The 20,978-nt window shown below is 39.0% G+C and overlaps 1 protein-coding gene across 3 annotated transcripts in view; it reads right to left on the bottom strand.

Moving 5' to 3' along the window:
* The window catches only part of PCSK5 (proprotein convertase subtilisin/kexin type 5), a 327,170-nt gene that overhangs the window by 181,836 nt on the left and 124,356 nt on the right, over positions 1–20,978 (bottom strand). For all 3 annotated transcript variants that reach the window (XR_009244439.1, XM_004591776.2, XM_004591777.3), the window contains exons 6-7: positions 11,821–11,909; positions 8,237–8,409 (exon numbers count right to left, since the gene is read on the bottom strand). Coding sequence is in view for 2 of the 3 variants with exons in the window: in XM_004591776.2 (XP_004591833.2) it covers positions 8,237–8,409; positions 11,821–11,909 (262 nt within the window). In the remaining variant the exon portion in view is untranslated. The remainder of the gene's footprint in view (positions 1–8,236; positions 8,410–11,820; positions 11,910–20,978) is intronic.

Below are 20,978 nucleotides of genomic sequence, written 5' to 3'. Positions count from 1 at the left end.
ACTGCGCTAGGCCCCCAGGTAGATATTCTGTGGATTTTTACAGATTAGGAAAACGAATATGATTGCGACATACCTAGCATCATACAATCAGAATATGGTGAAAATCCATGCATATAAATACACACACATGCCAGGATACAGCAAACCAACTTTAGAATGCACAAATTCCACTTATCTGTGATGTATTCCAAGCAAAGGCTCAATTACAGACCTATCAAAGCCTCTCAGAGTTCCTCTGCCAAGACTTGCTAACAGTCCTTCACTCCGAGCCCAGCCTTTCCCAACAGACTTTCATAGGAAATGGTCCATGATTCCACACACAAGATGAGAGGTTGGGGAGAGATAACGGCACCTGTAGCTAACGATTTCATCCCCGTTCACGTTTTCAAAACTCCAGGTTATTCTGACTCAAATTTCCAAAATAGATCTTGCCCCTCATTAGTAGAGAGTCCACTGATAGAAACAGGTCTAGCTTACAAAGATAACAAAGAGGGGAGAAAACATGACATCTTCAAAAGCAAACAAAAACACTCATAGAAACTTACTACATCATCCATGCAAAGTATTTGTTCCAGAATTCTAACATATATTGTTTCTTTAAGCAATCTTACTATTTTTTGAGTCATTTTCATGAATGGGATAAGGTGAGCTGGAACGTAACCAGAAAAGAGGTACAGTCAGCAATTGAAGCCAAATGAGAAGCAGCTGAGCACATGACTTCCGGGCACTCAGAGACTCCGCTGGCATAGCAGGTGGACAAAGCTGACTTTGGAATACACACGAGAATGAAGTCACAGTGCGATTGTAGTAAGGTGTCTTTGGGATAAGATATTCCTAAAGGCCGAGATGTGCTTCTGTAACCAATGCGTTTGACTAGCGTGCAGCTGAGGGTAGGGAAATCAATTATATCAAACTTAATTAGACCCAGGGAATAAAGTAAGGCACCTCTAACAAGCCCTAGAGGACCAGAATATAACACACTGAAAAGAAATATTCAGCCACTAAGGCTTAGGAACCTGGAGTTTAAGTGCTGCTTGTACCAGGAACAATTCTAAATCAAGTGAGCACTTTAGCATAGAGGCTACAGCTGTCAGTATCCCATAGGGGTGCTGGTTTGAGACCCGGCTGCTTCACTTCCAATCCAGCTCTCTGCTAATGTACCTGGGGAATCAGTTGGAAGATGGTCCAACTGCTTGGGCCTCTGCACCCAAGTGGGAGACTCAGAAGAGGCTTAACCACTGTGGCCATTGGGGGAGTGAATCAGTGCAAGAAAGACTTCCCTTTCTCTCTCTAACCCTGCCTTTCAAACAAACAAAACAATCTTCTTTAAAAAGGCAGTGAATTTGTCAGCCTCCAGTGCCCTCACCTAGAAAATGGGCATGTAAAAACTACTTTTCACCATCTTTCCGTAGCTGACATGGCCAACGTAAATAACGCACAGGTTTCACTTTTTTGCATTTAAACCCTCAGTCGCGGACAGAGGGTTCCAACGTGCTCTCAGAATAACTAAGAATACTGGAGGAACTACTTCACGCTTAAAAACTAGTAAGAGTTGAACTACTTAGTAGAGCGCCTCCAAAATGTTAATCATCTCACTTGTTTCTAGGCAAAATTTCTGACATTGAAAAGCTTAATCACAGAACACAACAGCTCAACAAAGACAATTTCAACACCAGCCAACCAATGGCTATCCACTACCAACACCTGCTAATATTCATTCAGTTCATCCCTTAGCCCAGTTCCTGCCCCTGCTACAGGTCTCAAGCTACGTGCTGGAGCTGTCCCTGAGCTGTCACCTGGCCTTACATTAGCTTCCTAGAGAGGGTCAGAGACGGATACACAAAATAGCACTGTATGCAACAGGTTACACATTCTCATTCTCAGCGACTTGGCCTGTCCAAGGATGGTTAAATAGAAAGACTGAAAATGCAAAAGTAAATTATTTGCTACTTTTCTAGGAGAAAAATTCACTAAGAGGGGAATCAAAATGTGCTTTGTGAATTGTACTGCATTTCTCTTCATTTCTGCTTCCTGCCATATTTGGAGGAACATGACCTCGCTCCCCCTTTCTGCCTTGCCATCTCAAGCCCACCCATCTTTTCAGCTCCACACTAGGTACATGTAACTGATTTTCTATGCACAGAATCGATCACTAAGCCAAGTACATAAAGCATGTTTTAGGTACTTTTGACATTTTAATAATGCACCGAACCTATTTGTTACAATTTTTAGCAATCATATCATTACTACTGACAAATGAAAACCTATTTATGATGTCCCTTAAGCCCATTTCAGCCACCTTCACTTTCATGGACTGTAGAGCCCAACATGAGAAAGGAAAAACTGCTGGCGTTTCCTGCATCAAAAACATGCAAACATTATTTACACATCACATCTTATCATAAAATTGTTTACTTTTGAGTTCATGATGGGACAACATGTTTTCTGGAATTCCCAGAATGCTGCTAAACTCAGTTTTCAAAAGTGACACTCGGAGATGGTGAGTAATGCACAAAGATTAGTGTGAAAACAAATTACTACTGCAACTACAGAACTCTTCTAGACTCAGGTTCTTGACAGTTGCTTCTATTATGTGAATAGAAAGAGTGGCACTGCATATCCGTAAGAATATAAATTTAAGTAACCAACTTCCTAAAGTCTTGGTAGAATCAATGCTATTATTAAAGATGTCGTTTTCTTCAGAAGGGTTGAACTGGGGGCTTCCCGTTTGATGTAGCTTCTCACGCTTTGTCATAAAAATGCACAACCGTGACCCTTTGCACTTGACAATAGTATCACAGTGTGGATTTCTATAACTTCATTCCTACAGTGAAACAAACAAACGAACAAAAAATGAAAATAATGCTTTTATGGAGAAAAAGTCATAGAATATTTATGAAGAAACAACGAGAATAAATCTGCTTTCAAGCACAAAATTTCATTTCCATTAGGCTTCAGCCCAATGCTGAACTCCACAGCATCACATATTAAACACTGGGAGCTGAAGAATGTCCTGTGTATTATTTAAAGTTATATGTGCAAGAGGTTTACTCGGTGGGATCTTAAATTCTTACAGAAAGAAACTAAGAAAACCAAGTCAGCACATTCAGCTAGGGCAGGTCTTAGACCAGACTGACTGCAGCCCTGTCGTGGCCCTGCTCCTCTCCACTGGCTGCAACCATACCCAGTGTTTCCACACTTCACAACACGGTTAGGGAAACACTGGTTAACAATCCTGCATTAGAACAAAAAGCATTTCAAAACCAAAACGACTTCTGCCTTATCAGTAATCCTGAAATAATTACCCACCGTTAGCATTCTGACTACAATTGATCTATATTTGTCAATCCTCTGTTTCCATTAGATTTCATCTTCCTTATCTATCTCACAGAAGCAGCACAAGACTCAGGCTATTGTAAATTTCTGGTCACTGCACAGTCCCCTGAACCAAGGCATCTGCAAACTGCTGTCCTATGGGGGTTAGGAGAAGCATGGACATGAGCTTCTCAATCCCTCATTCCAAGGAGCTGAAACCTGCACGGGGAGCTTATGCAATCTGGAATAATCACGGGCAATAAATAACAGCACCAACACAGCTGTTCCTTCTCCACGTGTCATCCCAGCATTGCCCACTTCCTGCAGAATAAAACCTTTTCTCACATTTGTCCAGTGTTTCTACGTTTCGGATCAGCCCAGAGAGAAGGCAAAATCATGCTCTGACTTCTGGGAGGCAGTGTCATGAGATGAATGTGATTTAATGATTTTGAGAACGATCAGAAATATACCATCACTTTTAAATGTATACTGAAAGAGGAAAGTTTGAAAAATTCCTTTCATAGAGAATAAAAATCATTTCTTGCCACCGGGGGCATGAAAGGAATTTATTGTAAATGTTTGGAAAGGCTCTTGGAAAGGAAAGAGGGATGGTCCAGTAGCAATGAAAAGTTCATGCTCTAAGTTATGGAATTCCCCACTGAGAACCTGTTCCAACTGCCAGCTCAACCCTAAAAGGGTGAGCAAGGCATCCCTTCCTCGAGCCTGTCATAGAGTGTGACCTTGTAAGGACTAGTTGATGACATTTGTCAAATACGTACAGTCAGCCTTCTACACGTTCAAGCTATTAACAAATTCTGCCTGGACTGAAAACAAATAAGAAGTGTTTAAAAAATGTACTTGACAGCAAAATTCTTTTATTCCTACCTAATTTTATTCAGTATTTTATTAATTAGTGGTTTACAGAATACACTTCAGGAAATACTTTCAGAGCTGGCTTTGTGGTGTAGTGCTACAAAGATTAGGACATGGTTGCAAGCCAGTTGAAGTTCCAGCTGCTCCACATGCAACATCACGTTCTGCTAAGATGCCTGGGAAAGTAGCAGCAGATGGTACAGGTGCTTGGAACTCTGAACCCATTTGGGAGACTGGCTGAAGCTCCTGGCTGAATCTTCTCTCTCTCTTAACTCTCTCTGCATCTGCCTCCCCACCCTCTTCTGCAATTCTGACATTCAAATAAACAAGACAAAAACTTTAAAAAGTAAAATATTCTACCGTATATTACCACACCACAAATAGGACATTTCTTCATAGAAATCTTAAGAGTCGGTACTGTGGCACAGTAAGTTAAGTTACTGCTTGCACACCCAGATTAGAATACCAGTTTGAGTCCTGGATCCTCTACTTCTGGAGAGACAGTGATAAAACATCATAACATAGAGGCTTTACATGGTTTTAGGAACTCTGAGTATTTTAACAGCATCAAATCATGTAACTGTCACAAAACTATAATCACCGGCATTTAGCTCCATAGATAGGCTAATACACTCAAACAAGCTAAGAAAGTACTGATGCAGAAAAATCTAAACGCAGAAAATTTGAATCCGGAGTCTGGACGCTGAATCACCATTCTATATCATGCATGTTGGTTACTCCGTTTCAGAAAATTAAGGAAAAACAACGCAAGTGAGGCCCTTAAGTTAGCTAACACAGAACAGGCAGTAGATCGGAATTCAAGTCTTTCATTCATTTATTCTTCACTAACCACCTATAGAGTTCTAGGCTCTCTCTCTCCTGGGTCCAAGACAAGTAAGCAATTAACACAAACGAGGGACAGTAATTTCCAAGAGGGATTCTCAGGGGTTGGAGTCCGTGTGTGCCGTGCTATGTATAGGGGCAGGCCTCCTAGACAACAACCTACCTAATGAAACTACTGTTCAAGTTATTCGTTCATGCTTTAGAAAAGTGAGTATAGTATAATACATGGACCGAAATGCTAAATATTGTATGGCTATAGTTATTATTAATTTTATGATGCCCACATGATATGATTTAATTTCTCTGGTTTCATTGTATTTAGTCCTGTTGGCATCAAATAAAAATGCAATCCTTATGAGAAAGAATAACTTGTCAACTGTGACATGGTCTGTTTCAGACAGTTTATCTAATGCAGTTTTGCACACATTAATTCCTTTTTTAAAAAGGATTTATTTATTTTTATTGCAAAGTCAGATATACAGAGAGAAGGAGAGACAGAGAAAGATCTTCCGTCGATAATTCACTCCCCACATGAGCGCAACGGCTGGAATTGCGCTGATCCGAAGCCGGGAGCCAGGAGCTCCTCCAGTTCTCCCACGCAGGTGCAGGGTCCTAAGGCTTTGGGCTGTCTTCTACTGCTTTCCCAGGCCACAAGCAGGGAGCTGAATGGGAAGCGGGGCCGCCAGCATCAAAACCAGTGGCCATATGGTATCCCGGCACGTTCAAGGCAAGGACTTTAGCCACTAGGCCACTGCGCCGGGCCCGCACACATTAATTCTAAAGGAGTTGTATGAATTGAATAAATTACAGCATCTTCTTATGCCAACGTTTTTAAAGTAAACTAAAGCACTCTGTCCTTACCAGTTTTCTAGGGACAGATGTGACGGTGCACTGCTAGGTACAGAGGCGTAGGATCCCTGCAGCCTGTTAATGTTCATGAGAACACGGGGAAGCATCATCCATAGGCTAAACAGTGTCTTCTCTTGTCAACCAGTGATGAGCTTTATACATTTTTCTAAATTTTTTTTTATGTAATCCTCCTCAGCATTGATTAGTTTTTTCAGAAAATCCTGTCTCAGATCTTAACCATTTTTACACCTTGCTTCAACCACAGTGGTCACATTTTTATTTGCTCTCAATGACACTTTCAGTGAAGATTTACATCAAATCAAAGATTTCCAAGCAAAAATACATTTAAAAATAACTGGTTCACTTCATCTTATTCATGGCATGCCTGCTAGTCCATTAGTGAAGCCAGATACTGAATTTGGTATATTCCTGACTTGTGCATGCATATGCATGGATCTATATGCATTATTAATACACCTATTTCAATATTAATGAGAAAATTCAGATTATTCTTCATTGTAAGGGTCATACACATTCTATTTAGAGATTAAATATGAATGCTGGTTTACTTAACCAGCATGAATGTTCAATTAATGACATAGAGGAAGAACAGTAATTTGCAATCCACAGATTTGGAAATGAAATCCCAGATAACTTTGATAATATTCACTCGGTACTACGTTATCCTGAAAGGAAAATGATAATGCATGGATAAAAAGGGCTCTAATGTAGCTGAAAACTGACAGTAACAGAAAGACCTGACCAAAACTGAACTATCATTTAGTTTGGCTGTACCTACAAACAAGTACATAATTTTCCCTCTTTTTTTATTTCACAATAACCAGGAGATAGCTTAACTCTTTCTGGTGAAACTCCACACTAATTCTAAAAAAGGGAGGAATAATCATTATTATTTTCACTCTAGCTACAAGATAACACCAATCAATTGAAGGCAATCTAATGTGCCGAGTCTGTGCTGAATAAATAACAATCCTGCGGTTAGCATCATTTGCAGTGAATTAAATTCAATTCAGCAACCACTTTCTGGATAGATGCCAGAATTCATTATATTCCTAAGGTTTCACAAAGTCCTGAAAATGTGCTGAGCACAAATTCTGCTCTCTAGGAACTTACAATTGACTGTGGAAAATACATCCAGAACTAACTATGGTATAGAGGGCAATTTGGTAAGGATTCTTAGTAATATCAGTAAGAACAGAATGCAGAGGAAGCAAAGTGAACACTATTTAGTAGGGCTTGGGGGTGAGGCCAACGAACGTATACCAAGAATTGTAGGCAAAATGCGATGTGAAGTTGGGCAGTGAGAGTGGTGCATTGTTGCGTTACAAAGAGTATGAAGAGAGAGAATGGTAACGATTTATAGGGCCAGAACAACATTTTCAGTGAACATCATTAAATGGATGTTTTAACTAATATCTGTTCAAGAGTAAGAGAAAAGACATCACTTCTGAGGCAACCCTCCCTTCACGATAATGAAAACTAGCACCTCATTTTAGTTTAAATAACAGAGGAATCTCTTTTTTTAATTTGCAATCAATAACAGACATTTCATTACTTAGGTTTTGTGGTCAGTTTCTTCAGGGAGAGTGGTCCATGAATCTCCTAGAGAGATCAGTGATGCTGATGCTGAGCTAAGCTACCTGATTAGGGAGATTGGGAGATATACCTACCTAACCTTGTCCTGGGACAGAGGCAAGACCAGGGAAGGGCAGAATAAGACAAGCACCCAGAGGGCATTGCTGGGCGGCTCAACATCAACCAGTGCCAATGGAGGAAGGACAATATCTCCATTCAATCTCACAGTCCAGACAATTGAACTCTCACAATGGAAAAAATTGCTATTTATGATAGTTTACTTGAGTGTAAGCATTCAGAAACATTGATTCTCTTTAGAGGAAACTCTCTCTCTCTCTTAGTTCCTTGTCAGGGTGAAAGCAATTCAAAACCCCAGTGTGCGCCTTCTCTTTCCACCGGCCCATCTGCGGACTCCGCCAGTCTGCAGGGATGCCGACCCACAGATTCCTTATATGAGAATCATCCCCTGTTAACACAGTGTGTTATGAATCTATGCACTTCCCAAACTTAACATTCTAGAAGAGAAGTATAGCATGGTGGCAGGCACTTCCTGGAGGACTGTATCTCATATTCAGAGGGCTTAGATATTAGTCCTGGCTAGGTTTCTGGTTCCAGCTTGCAGAGAATATTCACTCTCTGTGGCATTAGGTGAGGGCTCAAGTGCCACCCACCTAGAACTCCTGGCTCAGTATGGCCTACCTGCAGCTGTTATATCTATCTGTGTCATTCTGAATAAACGAACGCTAAATAACCAACCTACCATTCTAACGCCATTTTCAAAGGCTTGCCGAGTGAGAGGAGCTGGTCCATCCACAGTCTTGCCATCATCGTCAGGGCCCCAGCTGGCACTGTAGATGTGCACGTGTTGGGGATTGTAGCTGACCGACTTTGCTTCTACCATGTCTGTGACATCTCCATCCAGCATTCGCACTCCTTCAAAACAGAAGGAAGAGAAAACTGCAGAGGCTTTGCTTCATGACAGGCAAATACCCCACTTACAAGATTAGGAGGGGAAAGAATACATTTCAATAAGCTCTTAAGTGAACACATTTTCCCCAGTGAAAAGGGAATGAATAATATGTAGAAGATGCCTTTGGAAGAAAGAAAATTTCCAAGGGTGTAGAAGATTAGACCAAAATATATACTTGGATCCACTGTTTTCTTTCTCCAACTTTACAACCCCTACAGTGGATGCTCTAATCTCTCCGGCTGATTTCTCCTGAGTGAGTGCTTGATAATTAGACCTCCAGACCTCCAGACGATCCATCTCCCATCAACTGGTCTTCATGAAATAATTGTTTTCAGAACTGATATAAAACAGTGTAACCTTCATGTTCCCATAAAACTTGGGAAACTGCCCGCCTAGGTTGGCCTCATTTCCTCCATATTTAATATCTCCTAATCTGTAAGAGTGATGTGAAGTTCATGTGTTTCGTTCTGCCAAGTTCCTTAGAGTCAAATAATAAATGAGACTACTCTATGAACTTAACATTTCAAATAATTCTCAGAGGGTTTCAGCAATGTGTATTCATTAATCCCCATTTAAGCATATTCCTATTAGAGAGAGGGATTTCTATTAACCCTATTTTATCAATAACAGGCAGTAAGATATTCAGAAACATGTTGTATGCCACATGCCAGGGTTGCTTTTTTTCCTTTATTTTTATTTTAAAGATTGAGAATCACAAAACACATACTTTTAAGTATGTGTGCCTCTCATCAGTGCAAATCAAATACTAACCCTGAGATAGTATTATTTTAAAATTATATTTACGGGTCAAAGTCATTACTTTGGGAAACCTCCATATGCAGAAGAATTTTTTAGATTCTACTGGTTACCAAGAAATGAACATGATATAAGTAAAATCCTGAAGTTGAATGACTTTGGTGGATTCAGGTGGGACTTCTGGGAGAAAATAAAAATGATCTCTAAGGAAATAAATCTCATTTGTACTTTAAAATTGCTAAACTTTGAACTATAAAGTTTTGAATGAAAAAAAAAGTAAGAGCAGTGAATCTGTGTATGGCCAGGAGGCAACAATGATCAACACGCTGCTCCATTTTCTTCATAGGAAAATACATAAGGTTGAACTACTGTAAATTCCAAGACTGACATGGCACTTCACCTGATCTGTTATCTAACACCCAGCCGACACTAGCCTTGTCGTCATGACTTCTAAAGACATTGCATCCAGTTGTTAACAACTCTTCACTGTCTTTTTGTCTCAACTTTTGGATTATTACAGGAGGTGTCTGCTATCCTCACAAATGATACTGAGAATAGATTTGTGAATAAATCCTTTTAAAAATTAGGGAATGCAAATTGCATTTAGAAACTTCGTCTTATTTTTTTTTCGAGGGAGTGGAGATCTGGTACAATATTCTACCTTTATTGGATCCTGAGCAGTTCCTGATTTACTTTAATTTAATGTGAATATTCAAAGTTAATCTGTACATGTTTAGCAAAGGATAAACTGCTTCATCTTCTTACTTTCTATTTAAAAGAATAAAAATGAAACGACTTTACTGTTTAAACTGTAACTACCCAAAATAATCTCATTTGTGCATCTAAATGTCAGCTTGAGAGTACAGCCACCGCATCTGAATACAGGTTCTTTGTTGTGCAATTTATGAAAAGTCGATAGAAATAAAAAAGCTTACTAAATCGTAAGTAGAGAGTAATAATTCTCTGGTGGAAACGTCACAAGGAATTTTACTTCATTTAGTTGAAAGATAAAGAGCTGCCTCTTTCTATTCATGTAATTCTAAGGCCGCATGCACTGGGTCTGAGGAACAAAACGTGTAACTCAGCGTTGTTTTGCAGTAATTGTGAAGCTAGTCCTGGGTTGACTTTCTCACTTGAGTTATGGGTGCAGCAGTTTATCCAAGCGTTCACAAATGCATCCTCTTATTTCTCCAAGGTTAGTCAGAGTGTAGGCTTTGTGTTGGATAGTAGTGACGGTAACCTTTGGCATGTCTCAGTGTGGGACAGAATGCACCGTGGGGCAAGGAAGCGTTTGGCTGTGCAGCAGCTGATTTGACTCTACTGAAAAAACCAGTGGCCTCCAACACCCTTGTCACACTCAAGAGAAAAGTTTTTGTCTCCTTCTTTAGTTCTTTCCTGTGTCTTCCACTTGACATATAATAGATGTTCTCAGAGCGTAACTGATTACTGCCTAGGAAACTGTCACATTCTGAGACTCCAGGGCAAACAAAAAAAGGAAAGATGGAGGTCAAATTTACTATGGACTGACACTCAAAGGACTTTCAGAAAACAATTCTTAGCACCTTGTTATGTATATATAGTAATTCCCTCTTTTTCTGTGATACTAATGGCTAGCTTTAGTTATAGGTGGTCACCTATGACTTGAAAATACTAAATTGAAAATATCAGAAATGAATGTTATAGTATAGTTCTATAATTGCTTATTATCAATATGGTTATCTTACTGAAGCTCATTCCTATGACAGGTATGTACATGACAAAATTTGGTACCATCCATGAAAGCATCCACTGGGGGTCAGGGAGCATATTCCATAGGGGACAAGGAGAGGCTATTATATCCTAATGCTTCATGATTTATCTGTATCCTAGAAAGGATTGTTACAACCAAGTTTACAACTTGAAAGACAACAGAGCATTGGAACCATGAAGGTCAGTTCAGTTGTGATTCACTTTAGAAGATCCCTGGTACAACCATTAGATCACTAGGATCCATTAAAACTACAATGGTTTCATCCCACTTGTGTGTGGCTGTAGCAGACAAGGAAGAAAGGAGTTTACTTTCATCTGTGAATGAATACATTGCCTCAACTGTATCCATATAGTAAACATACATAGATCTGAATATGTGACCTGAGTGTGGGCGTTCACAGGTATAATCTGGCAAAGGCATGGATACATCACCACTAATTTATGTTCCACAAGAGGAGAAGCTTCTTCCATTTTGATTTCAATAAAGAAAAAAAATGTCTATAAAGCTGAAGCAAAAGGCAACTTCACAAGACATGCATGCCTCATGTTTGCATGTTCAGTTTCTCTCCCCCAGGCGCCAACAGAGCGGTTAGGGACTGCTGCCAGTGAGTCCACCTGCACAACTGGACCACAGCTTTTCCAGCTTTACTTTCAAGTGTGTGTGCAGCACTTGAAGATACCATTTAAGAAGTGGTTTTTTTTTTTTTTTAATTTCACAACATACTTAAACCCGGTCCTTATGCTTCAGCAATAGTTGAATGCTATAATGGAATATAACCCCCAATGTTTGGTTCCAAAAGAGTTGCGCAAGTCAGTCAGCGAGAGGTAAGTGGTGCCCTTCGATCTCCCGTCGAGTTCCTATGACATACCTCCGATCTTGGCATTAAAAGCAATTCCGACAGTGCAGTGAGAGTTGTTTGCAGCGGCTGCCACTTCCCCAGCACAGCGGGTCCCGTGCCTGCAGGCAGAACACACACACACACACGTTTCTAAAGTAGGACCCCCACATCTCCCAAACTCAGTATGTCATTGCCACCACTCAGAGTGGCGAGGAAGGGATCCAGCTGCGAGGTTTCTTGGAACTTACTACCCAAGTAACACTTAGTCTGTTTGTGGCAAACTTTCAGCACTTCATTATATCGCCTGAGATATTTTTTGGTATGTTCATTATTTTCTGTCTTACACTCCCAGTAAGAAAATTTTCATAAAGGTTGAAACCAGACATTTCTTTGTATTTTAACTTTTGCTGACCAATATGGTAGTTACTAGTCACATGTGACTACTGGGTTTGTTTGACCTCAACTCAGTTTTTTAATTTTATTTAATGGCTGTTAGATTTTTAAATGCTCAGTTTTGGGGCTGACACCAAGGTCTAACAGCTTACGCTTTCCCTGAGTTACCTATATCTCACATGGGCACTGGCTGCATTCCTGGCTACATTTTGATCCAGCTCCATGCTGATGTCCCTGTAAAGCAGCAAAAGGTGGCCCACATGATTGGGCCCCTGAACCCACATGGGGGACCTAGAACAAGCTCCAAACTCCTGACTTTGGAATGGCCCAGTTTCAGCTATTCCTGCCATTTGTGGAATGAACCAGTTAATGCAAGATCTCTCTGTCTCTCCTTTTCTCTGTAAATCTACCTTTCAAATAAAAATACATAGATTTATTTTTAAAGATTTGTTTATTAGACAGAGAGAAGAGACAGAGAGAAAGATCTCCCATCCAATGATTCACTCCCCAACTGACCACAACGTCCGGTACTGTGCCGATCCAAAGCCAGCAGCCTAGAGCTTCTTCCAGGTCTCCCACATGGGTGCAGGGTCCCAAGGCTTTGTGCCGTCCTCAACTGCTTTTCCTGGCCACAAGCAGGGAGCTGGATGGAAAGCAGGGCTGCCAGGATTAGAACCAGCGACCCTATGGGATCCTGGCACGTTCAAGGTGAGGACTTTAGCTGCTAGGTCACGGCTAACAGCTAGATTCCAACCAGGAATCTCACAACTGTTATTTGTTTCAAATAAATTGAAACATTTCAAATAAAATATAGGAGATATTTCAAAAAGTTCATGGAAAATGCAAATTATAGTCTATTAACTTTTGAATTACCTTGAAATACTGTGTGTCACTTGTTTTATTCATCTTTTTGTTTTAACTGAGCCTAACAAAAATCAATTTAAAAAATATCCTTCTTGTTTCTTACTACGATGAGTTGAGCTCTTCATCAGGAAAACCCTTTTGTTGAAATGACTTCCAATGTCAGTGTATCCAGGATACACAGATATTAAAGTCTTTTAAGAAAGGGTGGCCCGAATGACGCCTGCAGAATTCTAACCCATGTCAGCCCAGAGAGAAAGCGAAGGCTGTTGACTGACTGCCATGGCTAAGGAAGAGGACATGGTGTCCACCAGGGTCGAGGGTGGATTTGTTATCGCCAGGGAAGCCTGGCACGCACCCCCTCGCTCACAGTTAGAGAGAAAGGTATCGAACAGGACTTGAGACATGACCAGAGCCGTCCAAAGCAGCACAGAAAACCTCAGGACTCTGAGTCCACGCTGCTGCTTTTATCTGACAGCACAGTTTTCACAGACCAAACTCTTCAGAGTGACACAGCTGTACACACACACTTGCCTTTTTTTCTCATAGGAATGGCATACACAACTTTCTATGTATGAATTTAAATATCATTGCACAGTATTAATATACTGCATATTCTTAAATGGTAAAAATGTATGTGAGTATACTTGCTAACGTTTGTCGAATGAAAAGGTCAGTTTATTTTGGCGAAAAGAAAAAAACCCGCTGAAATTGAGGCAGTTATTTCATAACACGCATTTTTAATGAACTTTTGAATACCTCTGCATGCATGGATTTTATTTTTTGAACCAAAATAAAATTATCTGTTAATTGTATTTCCCATGAACCGTTTGAAGTTTTATCATATAAATGTGGTGTGAGTGGTGTGTGTGTGTGTGTATTTCTGTCTCTATAGATCAACACACATCATAATCTCGTAAACAGTTTCCATTGCTGAAAATTTACCCAGTCTTCACCACTATTAATAAGCATATGAAGAAACACATTGAGTGTATGTATATATACATATTTATATATACATATACACACATACTCGGGGGAAATTCCTAGCAGAATTATTGGATCAAAGAGTACCAAATATATTATTAAAATGTAAACAGCATATGAAAGCAATATAACAAAATCTCATAAAAATTGCAAGATTAAAAATATTGTAAGAAAACATTTTGATGCACTGTAGAGTGAGAGAGATCCCAGAAGCCAACATGAACAACCTAATGAGGAATGGAGAAAATGTCTGGGTACCATTATAATTTCTGCATCATCGTTGTTAATCTCTTACTGTTCTTCAATCAGAAAGTCGAGCTCACCACTTGAAGCAGGAGTATAGCTTCTTGGCTAAGGCTACGAAATCCCACCCAGGGCGGCTGGGCTCCAGCTGCTGACCCAGCTTCCCAGTGCAGAACCCGAGAAGCAGCCTTGACAGCAAGTGTCAGCTTCATCTCTCCTTCAGACTTCTCAGAACCTTCTCAGTCTGGGTGCATGCTGTGCAACGCCTTCAATTCTATTTTTGCCTTATCTTCAGTCATTACTAGCCTTGCTATTTAATCCATTCTTGCCTTATTAACTTCAGCTATTATGCTTGGTTCATTGAAGAAAATCCGCTTGGTTCTTATAATCCTTTTTTCTAAAATATTTTAAAAATAAATGTTTTTCTTGGGGGTCAGTGTTCGATGAAGAAGTAAGAGTTTTCAATAAGCCTGTTGGCCTCCTATCTTCTCTGAGTTTTGAGCAGTCTGTTTCCAGACCAGCGTCTTACCAGGATGGTAGCAGATGATGGCTTAAGTATGTACCTCTCTGTCACTCAAAGGGAAGGATTAACAGAAGTCCAGAATCTTTGTTTCAGCCTAGCCCTGCCCTGTTCTGAGCATTTAGGAATTGAGCCAAGAGATGGAAGCTTCTCTCTCTTTACATTTTTCAGATGAAATGAAAATAAACTGTATCACGGCATTGTAGATATGAGCAAACATAAAAAAATATAGTATCATATTGTCAAGATATATTAAACAGTTTCTTTGGGAGTCCTCCTTTTATTCGGGAATACTGCACACATCTTCACTTCCCGGTATGCTAGTCCCCATTACACAGTTCATCTATGAGAATAAATGCACACGCATGTTTACCTATACATCTATTTAACTTGTATTTTGCATGAAGGTTGTCTTATATCAGACAGAACATATGGTATTTGTCCTTTGGTGATTGGCTTATTTCACTGAGCATAATGCTCTCCAGTCGGGACCATGACATTGCAAATGGCAGAATTTCATTCGTTTTAACGGTTGAGTAGCAATCCATGGAGTGGATATACTAGATTCTTCATCCATTCCTCTTTCAAAGTGTGTTCCTTTAACAGTTTGATGGTTTCTGAGTTGAAATTTAAGTCTCTGACTCATTTAGAGGTGAGTTTTTTTTTTCCTTAAGGTGACAGGTGGAGGTCTTGTTTCCTGCTCTTTAGGCTGATGTCCAATTGTCCCAACAGTGTTTGTTGAAGAGTCCAGACTTTTTCAGTTTTCTTATCAAAGATTGGTTGGCTACACATGTGTGGGCTCACTTCATGATATTGAAATGACTCAGGGCAGGTTGCCCAACACAATTAAGGCACTGATATACAATCTAATGAGATTGTGTTCACAGAACTTCCAATGGTTTAAATTTCAAAGGATTTAATACTTCTAAAAAATTGGTTAATGTAAAAACGTATCATGTATTCCAGAGATAAGAAGATAACCGTGCCTTATTCCCTCATCCCTCCTCCCTCTTTTCTTTCTTTTTTTTCCCTTGGATTTTTGCAATAACACACTTTCAATTTGTAATCAAAGGCCCAATGCACCATGGGCCATAATGTTTAATTTAAGAATGATCTTTCAAATGGCACTAACTTTTACACTGAGCCAGAGACACTGTTTATTGCCCTTCAGGAACAGACAGACAGTATTTGAACAACTTCATATATTGGCGACCATTCAAATGTCTAACAGATCCATGCTGCAGACAAAGGAAAATATGAAAAGTATATTGAGTAGTATTAAGAAATAATAGGTTACTATTGACAACTAACATCATATATATCAAACAAAAATTAGTAAAGCAACTACTATTTTTTTAAAAAAAGAATATTTCTTTTGGCGGGTTAAAAATATTGTCAGTCTGACATACGATGATTCACATGCGCCTACATATGGACTCTGATGAAATGTGATTAAGCTCTGTAGCTTATATTAATATAAATTGCCTGGTTTTGATAATGTACTATAATAACAGAAGTTACAAGGGAGCAAATGAGGAAAGTACAATGGACTTCTATGCTATTTTTGCAACCTGAGGTTAATTTACAATTATTTCTCCAAAAAAAGTACGTGAAAAATGATTCCAGGTGTGGATTATTGGTGGTTACTTTTAAGATCAATGAAATATCCCAGTCCCCAAAGGACAAATATCATATGTTGTCGCTGATACAAGGCAACCTTCCTCCAAAATACATCATCAGTAGATGCATAGGTAAACATGCATGTACATACAGTCATCTAGAGGAACTGTGTGATGGGACTATCATATTGAGATGTGAAGATACAATGCAGTATGCATCTCTACTTCCAAATCAAAGAAGGACTTCCAATGAAACTGTTAAATAGATCTTGACCAGAGGATGCTGGACTCTCTGCCATTCCCATACCTACAATGCTAGGATACACTTGGAAAGCAGCATATGGACCTATGGCTGTTTTTTAAAGAACTTTATTATTGTAATAGTATTAGGGGCAATTAGTGAGGGTAAGGACAATTAGGGATGGGAGGAGGAGAAATCCCAGAGCCTACGGAACTGTATCATAAAATAGATAAGTTAGTTTAAAGAAAAAGATCACTTGTAATTCAAGAGGTTACTTCAGTAAGAGCAGAAATAGCATTAGTCATAAAGCAATACCAAGAGGACAGGATTGTGGTGCAACTGATTAAGTCACTTCTTACGTCACTGGTATCCCCTATCAGTGCTGGTTCAAATCCTGGTTGTTCCGTTTCTAATATGGCTTCCTGTTAATGTGCCTGGGAAGGCAGAGTAAGAAAGCATGTTCTAGGTATTTTCAAAACATACCAAGTTGAATGAGTAATGCTCACAAACGCTGTGATGCCCACAGTCTTGGTGTGGAACCACATAAGGAAAGGAGTAACCAAACATTTGATCTACGAAAATGTACTAAGGCTTAACTCTAGCTCTGTTCTTCTTTATATCTGAAAATGGTAGGATGTCAGCTAATAAGAAATACGACTTGCAATAACAATGAACCCTGACCGCTGAATTGCCTTGAACTGGAAGACCTGTGGTCAAGATTACAAATACTTGAGGTGTTGCTTTGGGGTTTAGAGAGCAGGCACCTCGTTGCATGGCTCTGGAAGCTTTATTCACAGCTTACAGCAAGAAACAGGTTCCTCACAAGATGCAGCTTCCTAAGGCTGAGTGACAGTTACAGCTATCCACATGGTCAATTTCTCATAACTGAAGGGTCACTTGAGGAGAAGAGGTTGCAGAGGTTGGTCGGAAGGAGCAGAAACTTGTCTGAAATGGCAGATCTATTTTTTTTTTTAACTAAGTAAATGCAACGGACACTCCCCATCGGCATATTATGTTTTGTCCTAAAAAGACAGACTGGAAACTGTGATGCTCTCAGGAATTCTGTGAGTCTGAATAGCTGAACCTAACATCAGTGATAAGAGTGTTGCAAGTCCTATGTAAACAATGACCAAGTGGTGGGTAGCTTCTAATCAAAGTTTACGCATGGAAATTCAGAGAATTTCTGCTCCAGTTGTTCTGGTTTAAGGTTGATTCTTGTGAAAACGCTTGGTATGCAATCTAAACAACTTCTTCTACCTTCCACCTGAACTGATTTTCCTATAATTTTGACTCATCATAATTAAAAGAAAATTTCATAATTAGAACTCAGTAGAGCATGAAATATGAAGTGTGCACTGAGTATATATGCTAAGAGTTAGGAAAAAGATCTGTAAAGATAATGAAGGAAATAATGATCTGTATCAAATTATAATTTTGATTTTTTTTGTAGTCTATTGCTTTCCATATGTTTTTCTCCCTCAAATATACACTGAAAAGTACTACAGATAAAGATGGTACAGCAGCAAAAATAGAAACCAGGATCTCAGAATTTTCATAATATTCCAACTTAGCCTGTATCATCTAGACAGGTAAAGGTCAATTTAATGAATATTATTATGCTAATGCACTCCTTAAGCATACCTAATGGGACTACTCTCATGACCCAACTCATAATTATATACTTTTCTGAATCATTCCTTCGGCAGGTATCTCTTGAGAAGCCACCATGTGAACTACATGTTAGTTACCAAGAGCTCAGTACTAAGAAAAATAGACATGTGATAATGCAGTTACACTTCATTATCCTGGCCAGAAAATCCTCCATAATGCACAAAAATTCATAGGTCTATGTTGCCTTAATAGTCGTATTTGTTACTTTTTGCCTTTGCTAAAATCTTCAGATAATGAAAGCATTAAATACTTATTTACTGTAAAATAGGCTGAAATATCCATTTTGTCCAGAATCTGTTAATGAGTGATTGTTGTAAAGATGATATTATAAATGCTTGACATTCCTCCACTTGTGCTGCTTCTAGATGATGAGGAAATTGTCAAAACACCTCCCAAGATGAGTCTTACTTTGCAGGAAGTGAGGGCTTAAGATAGGGCTTAAAATGAATCAATAATCCTGTTTGTCTAATAAAATACAAGTAAATAGTGGTGACAGAATTCTGATCCAAGGATTCCCTTGTTATTACCAGGGTCCTTTTGTAAGCCAGTTCAGGTCTGAGTGGTTTTAGAGGACTTGGTCTGAAGGTGACTGTACTTCAGGTGAGAGGGCCTAGACTATAGTTGAGAAGTTCATTGTCAGAGTTCTGTCTGCATTTCAGCTTAGCTCCACTAAGCCATGTATCCACTAAGCTACTCCTGCTTCTCTTTGCTATTTTTTTCTTGTGTTAACCCTCATGCTCAGCCAGAAGGCCATTGTGCAAGCTTGATTCACTGTGTTCTATCAATCTTTGGTTTCTAGACAAGGAACAGTAAAAATAACCATAGCCTTTTATGTCTTCTTGACACAATGTAACATTGATAGTAATTGAAACAATAATCCCTATTTGAAAGGCTACTTAATATTAACTTCCGCTTAGACCTTGAATCAATGAAGACAGCAGGATTCTTTTATACTTGCAAAGTACTTTTGCACAGGTTCTCATATTTAATTCCATTTGGTCTTTTTTTTTTTTAACAATTTTGTACATCACGCATATTGTATTCCCACTTTATTGTTAAGAAAACACAGTCCTACCAGTTAAGGGACTGTCCCATTGTAACATAATCAGCTTCCTTTGAGAAAACTTGAACTCAGATCTGCTGGTATCAAATCCTAGATTTTCCATAGCAGCAAATACACACCATATTTAAGGCAGAGCATGTATACATCCTTAGGCATGCCAAGACTTATTAGGGCCAGATCATTGTCAAGGTGATTTAAGACCTGCCCTTATATAAACACTCTGACAATGAATTTTGGAAGCTATCTGGTTCTTTGTCTGTAGGCTCTTTCTATAAGAACATCATAATTAATTAATGTCCATAGTTATTGGATAGCAACTGGAAAAAAAAAACTCTCCACAAGCATGATATTTCAACTAATGAAATAAGTATTAACTTGAGCACTTGGTCAGTGCAAAAAACTTAGTATTTCTCTCTGTAAATGTAAAACGCCTACAACAGCAGAAAGCAAAGTAAGCAAATCAGTTAACTGATGAATTTTCAAGATAAAAAAGCTTTGTTATAAAGATTGATGCTAACATTTGAGAACAGCTTCACTCACAAAGTTGTGTTGAAGCATTCAGAAATGCGTCATGAGTAAATGCAAGAGGGAAAAGAAAAAAAAAAAAAACAGTTGGGACATGACAGTGGCTTTAAATGAGAGTAATTCGTCAATAAAGCAACTCCAAATAGTTCTTGGAGCAGCCAATAAAGATTTTCATAAACTGAGTCTCTTTATGGTCCTACTAAAATTCAAATTTCATAATATTATAGGAAAACTACAACTTTAAACATGATTCATTTTTGTTTGATAGACGAATGACTATAGCTGCATGCTCTGTTAGGTAATAAAGTGCATGCATTTTCATAATTTTAGTTTTATTGTTCCAAAGAAAGCACCATTTGAAACATTTATAACAAGACTCTCGCCTCAATTTCAATAGATTCATTTGAAATTTTCTTCCCCTACAGCCCATTTATTGCAGTAATGATTCCCTCCTGCATTGCTTCTCCAAAGCAAGAGGTGTAGATTAAGTAAGAAAAATTAAGGAATTTGTTCTCTTCTTTTGAGAAGATGGAAATGGTGATCATAGTTAAGTCAACGCCACAACCAGAACTGACTTGCTACCTTGGCCGTCAAAAATTATGCCATATCTCTTTTTCAAATCAATAGAAACCATGAAATATGCGCACCAAAAGCAGTTATCCGAAGTGTTGTTTTTCGTATAAACACTAACTGATAAAGAATGCTATGCACAACATCACTAAGATTTTCCTTGAAGCACTCACGCAGTTTCCTAAGTCTAGAAATAGGATCTTATTTCTTCAGAGGCACAATACTTGCTTTGGCTAGGCACAAGACCACACTTGGAGACATGGGGCAGCCAGTGGCTAGAAGCCATTATGTCTGGTTTTCTTCGCTGAAGCTAGAAACTGGGACATGGAGAAACTCCCTTTTACCCCTCAAGAGGAGAACTGTGCTCACAGAACCACAGTGGGCGATGTTTAACAAGAGGAGTCACATTTTTCCTAATCTAGTACATAAACATCATAAAATATAAAACACTGTGTTGATGCTACAGATGTTTTGTTTTAGAATTCATATTGATTC

The sequence above is a fragment of the Ochotona princeps genome, chromosome 31 (assembly GCF_030435755.1).
Source record: "Ochotona princeps isolate mOchPri1 chromosome 31, mOchPri1.hap1, whole genome shotgun sequence".
NCBI classification, from domain to species: domain Eukaryota; kingdom Metazoa; phylum Chordata; class Mammalia; order Lagomorpha; family Ochotonidae; genus Ochotona; species Ochotona princeps.
This window is presented reverse-complemented; position numbering and strand designations above follow the sequence as displayed.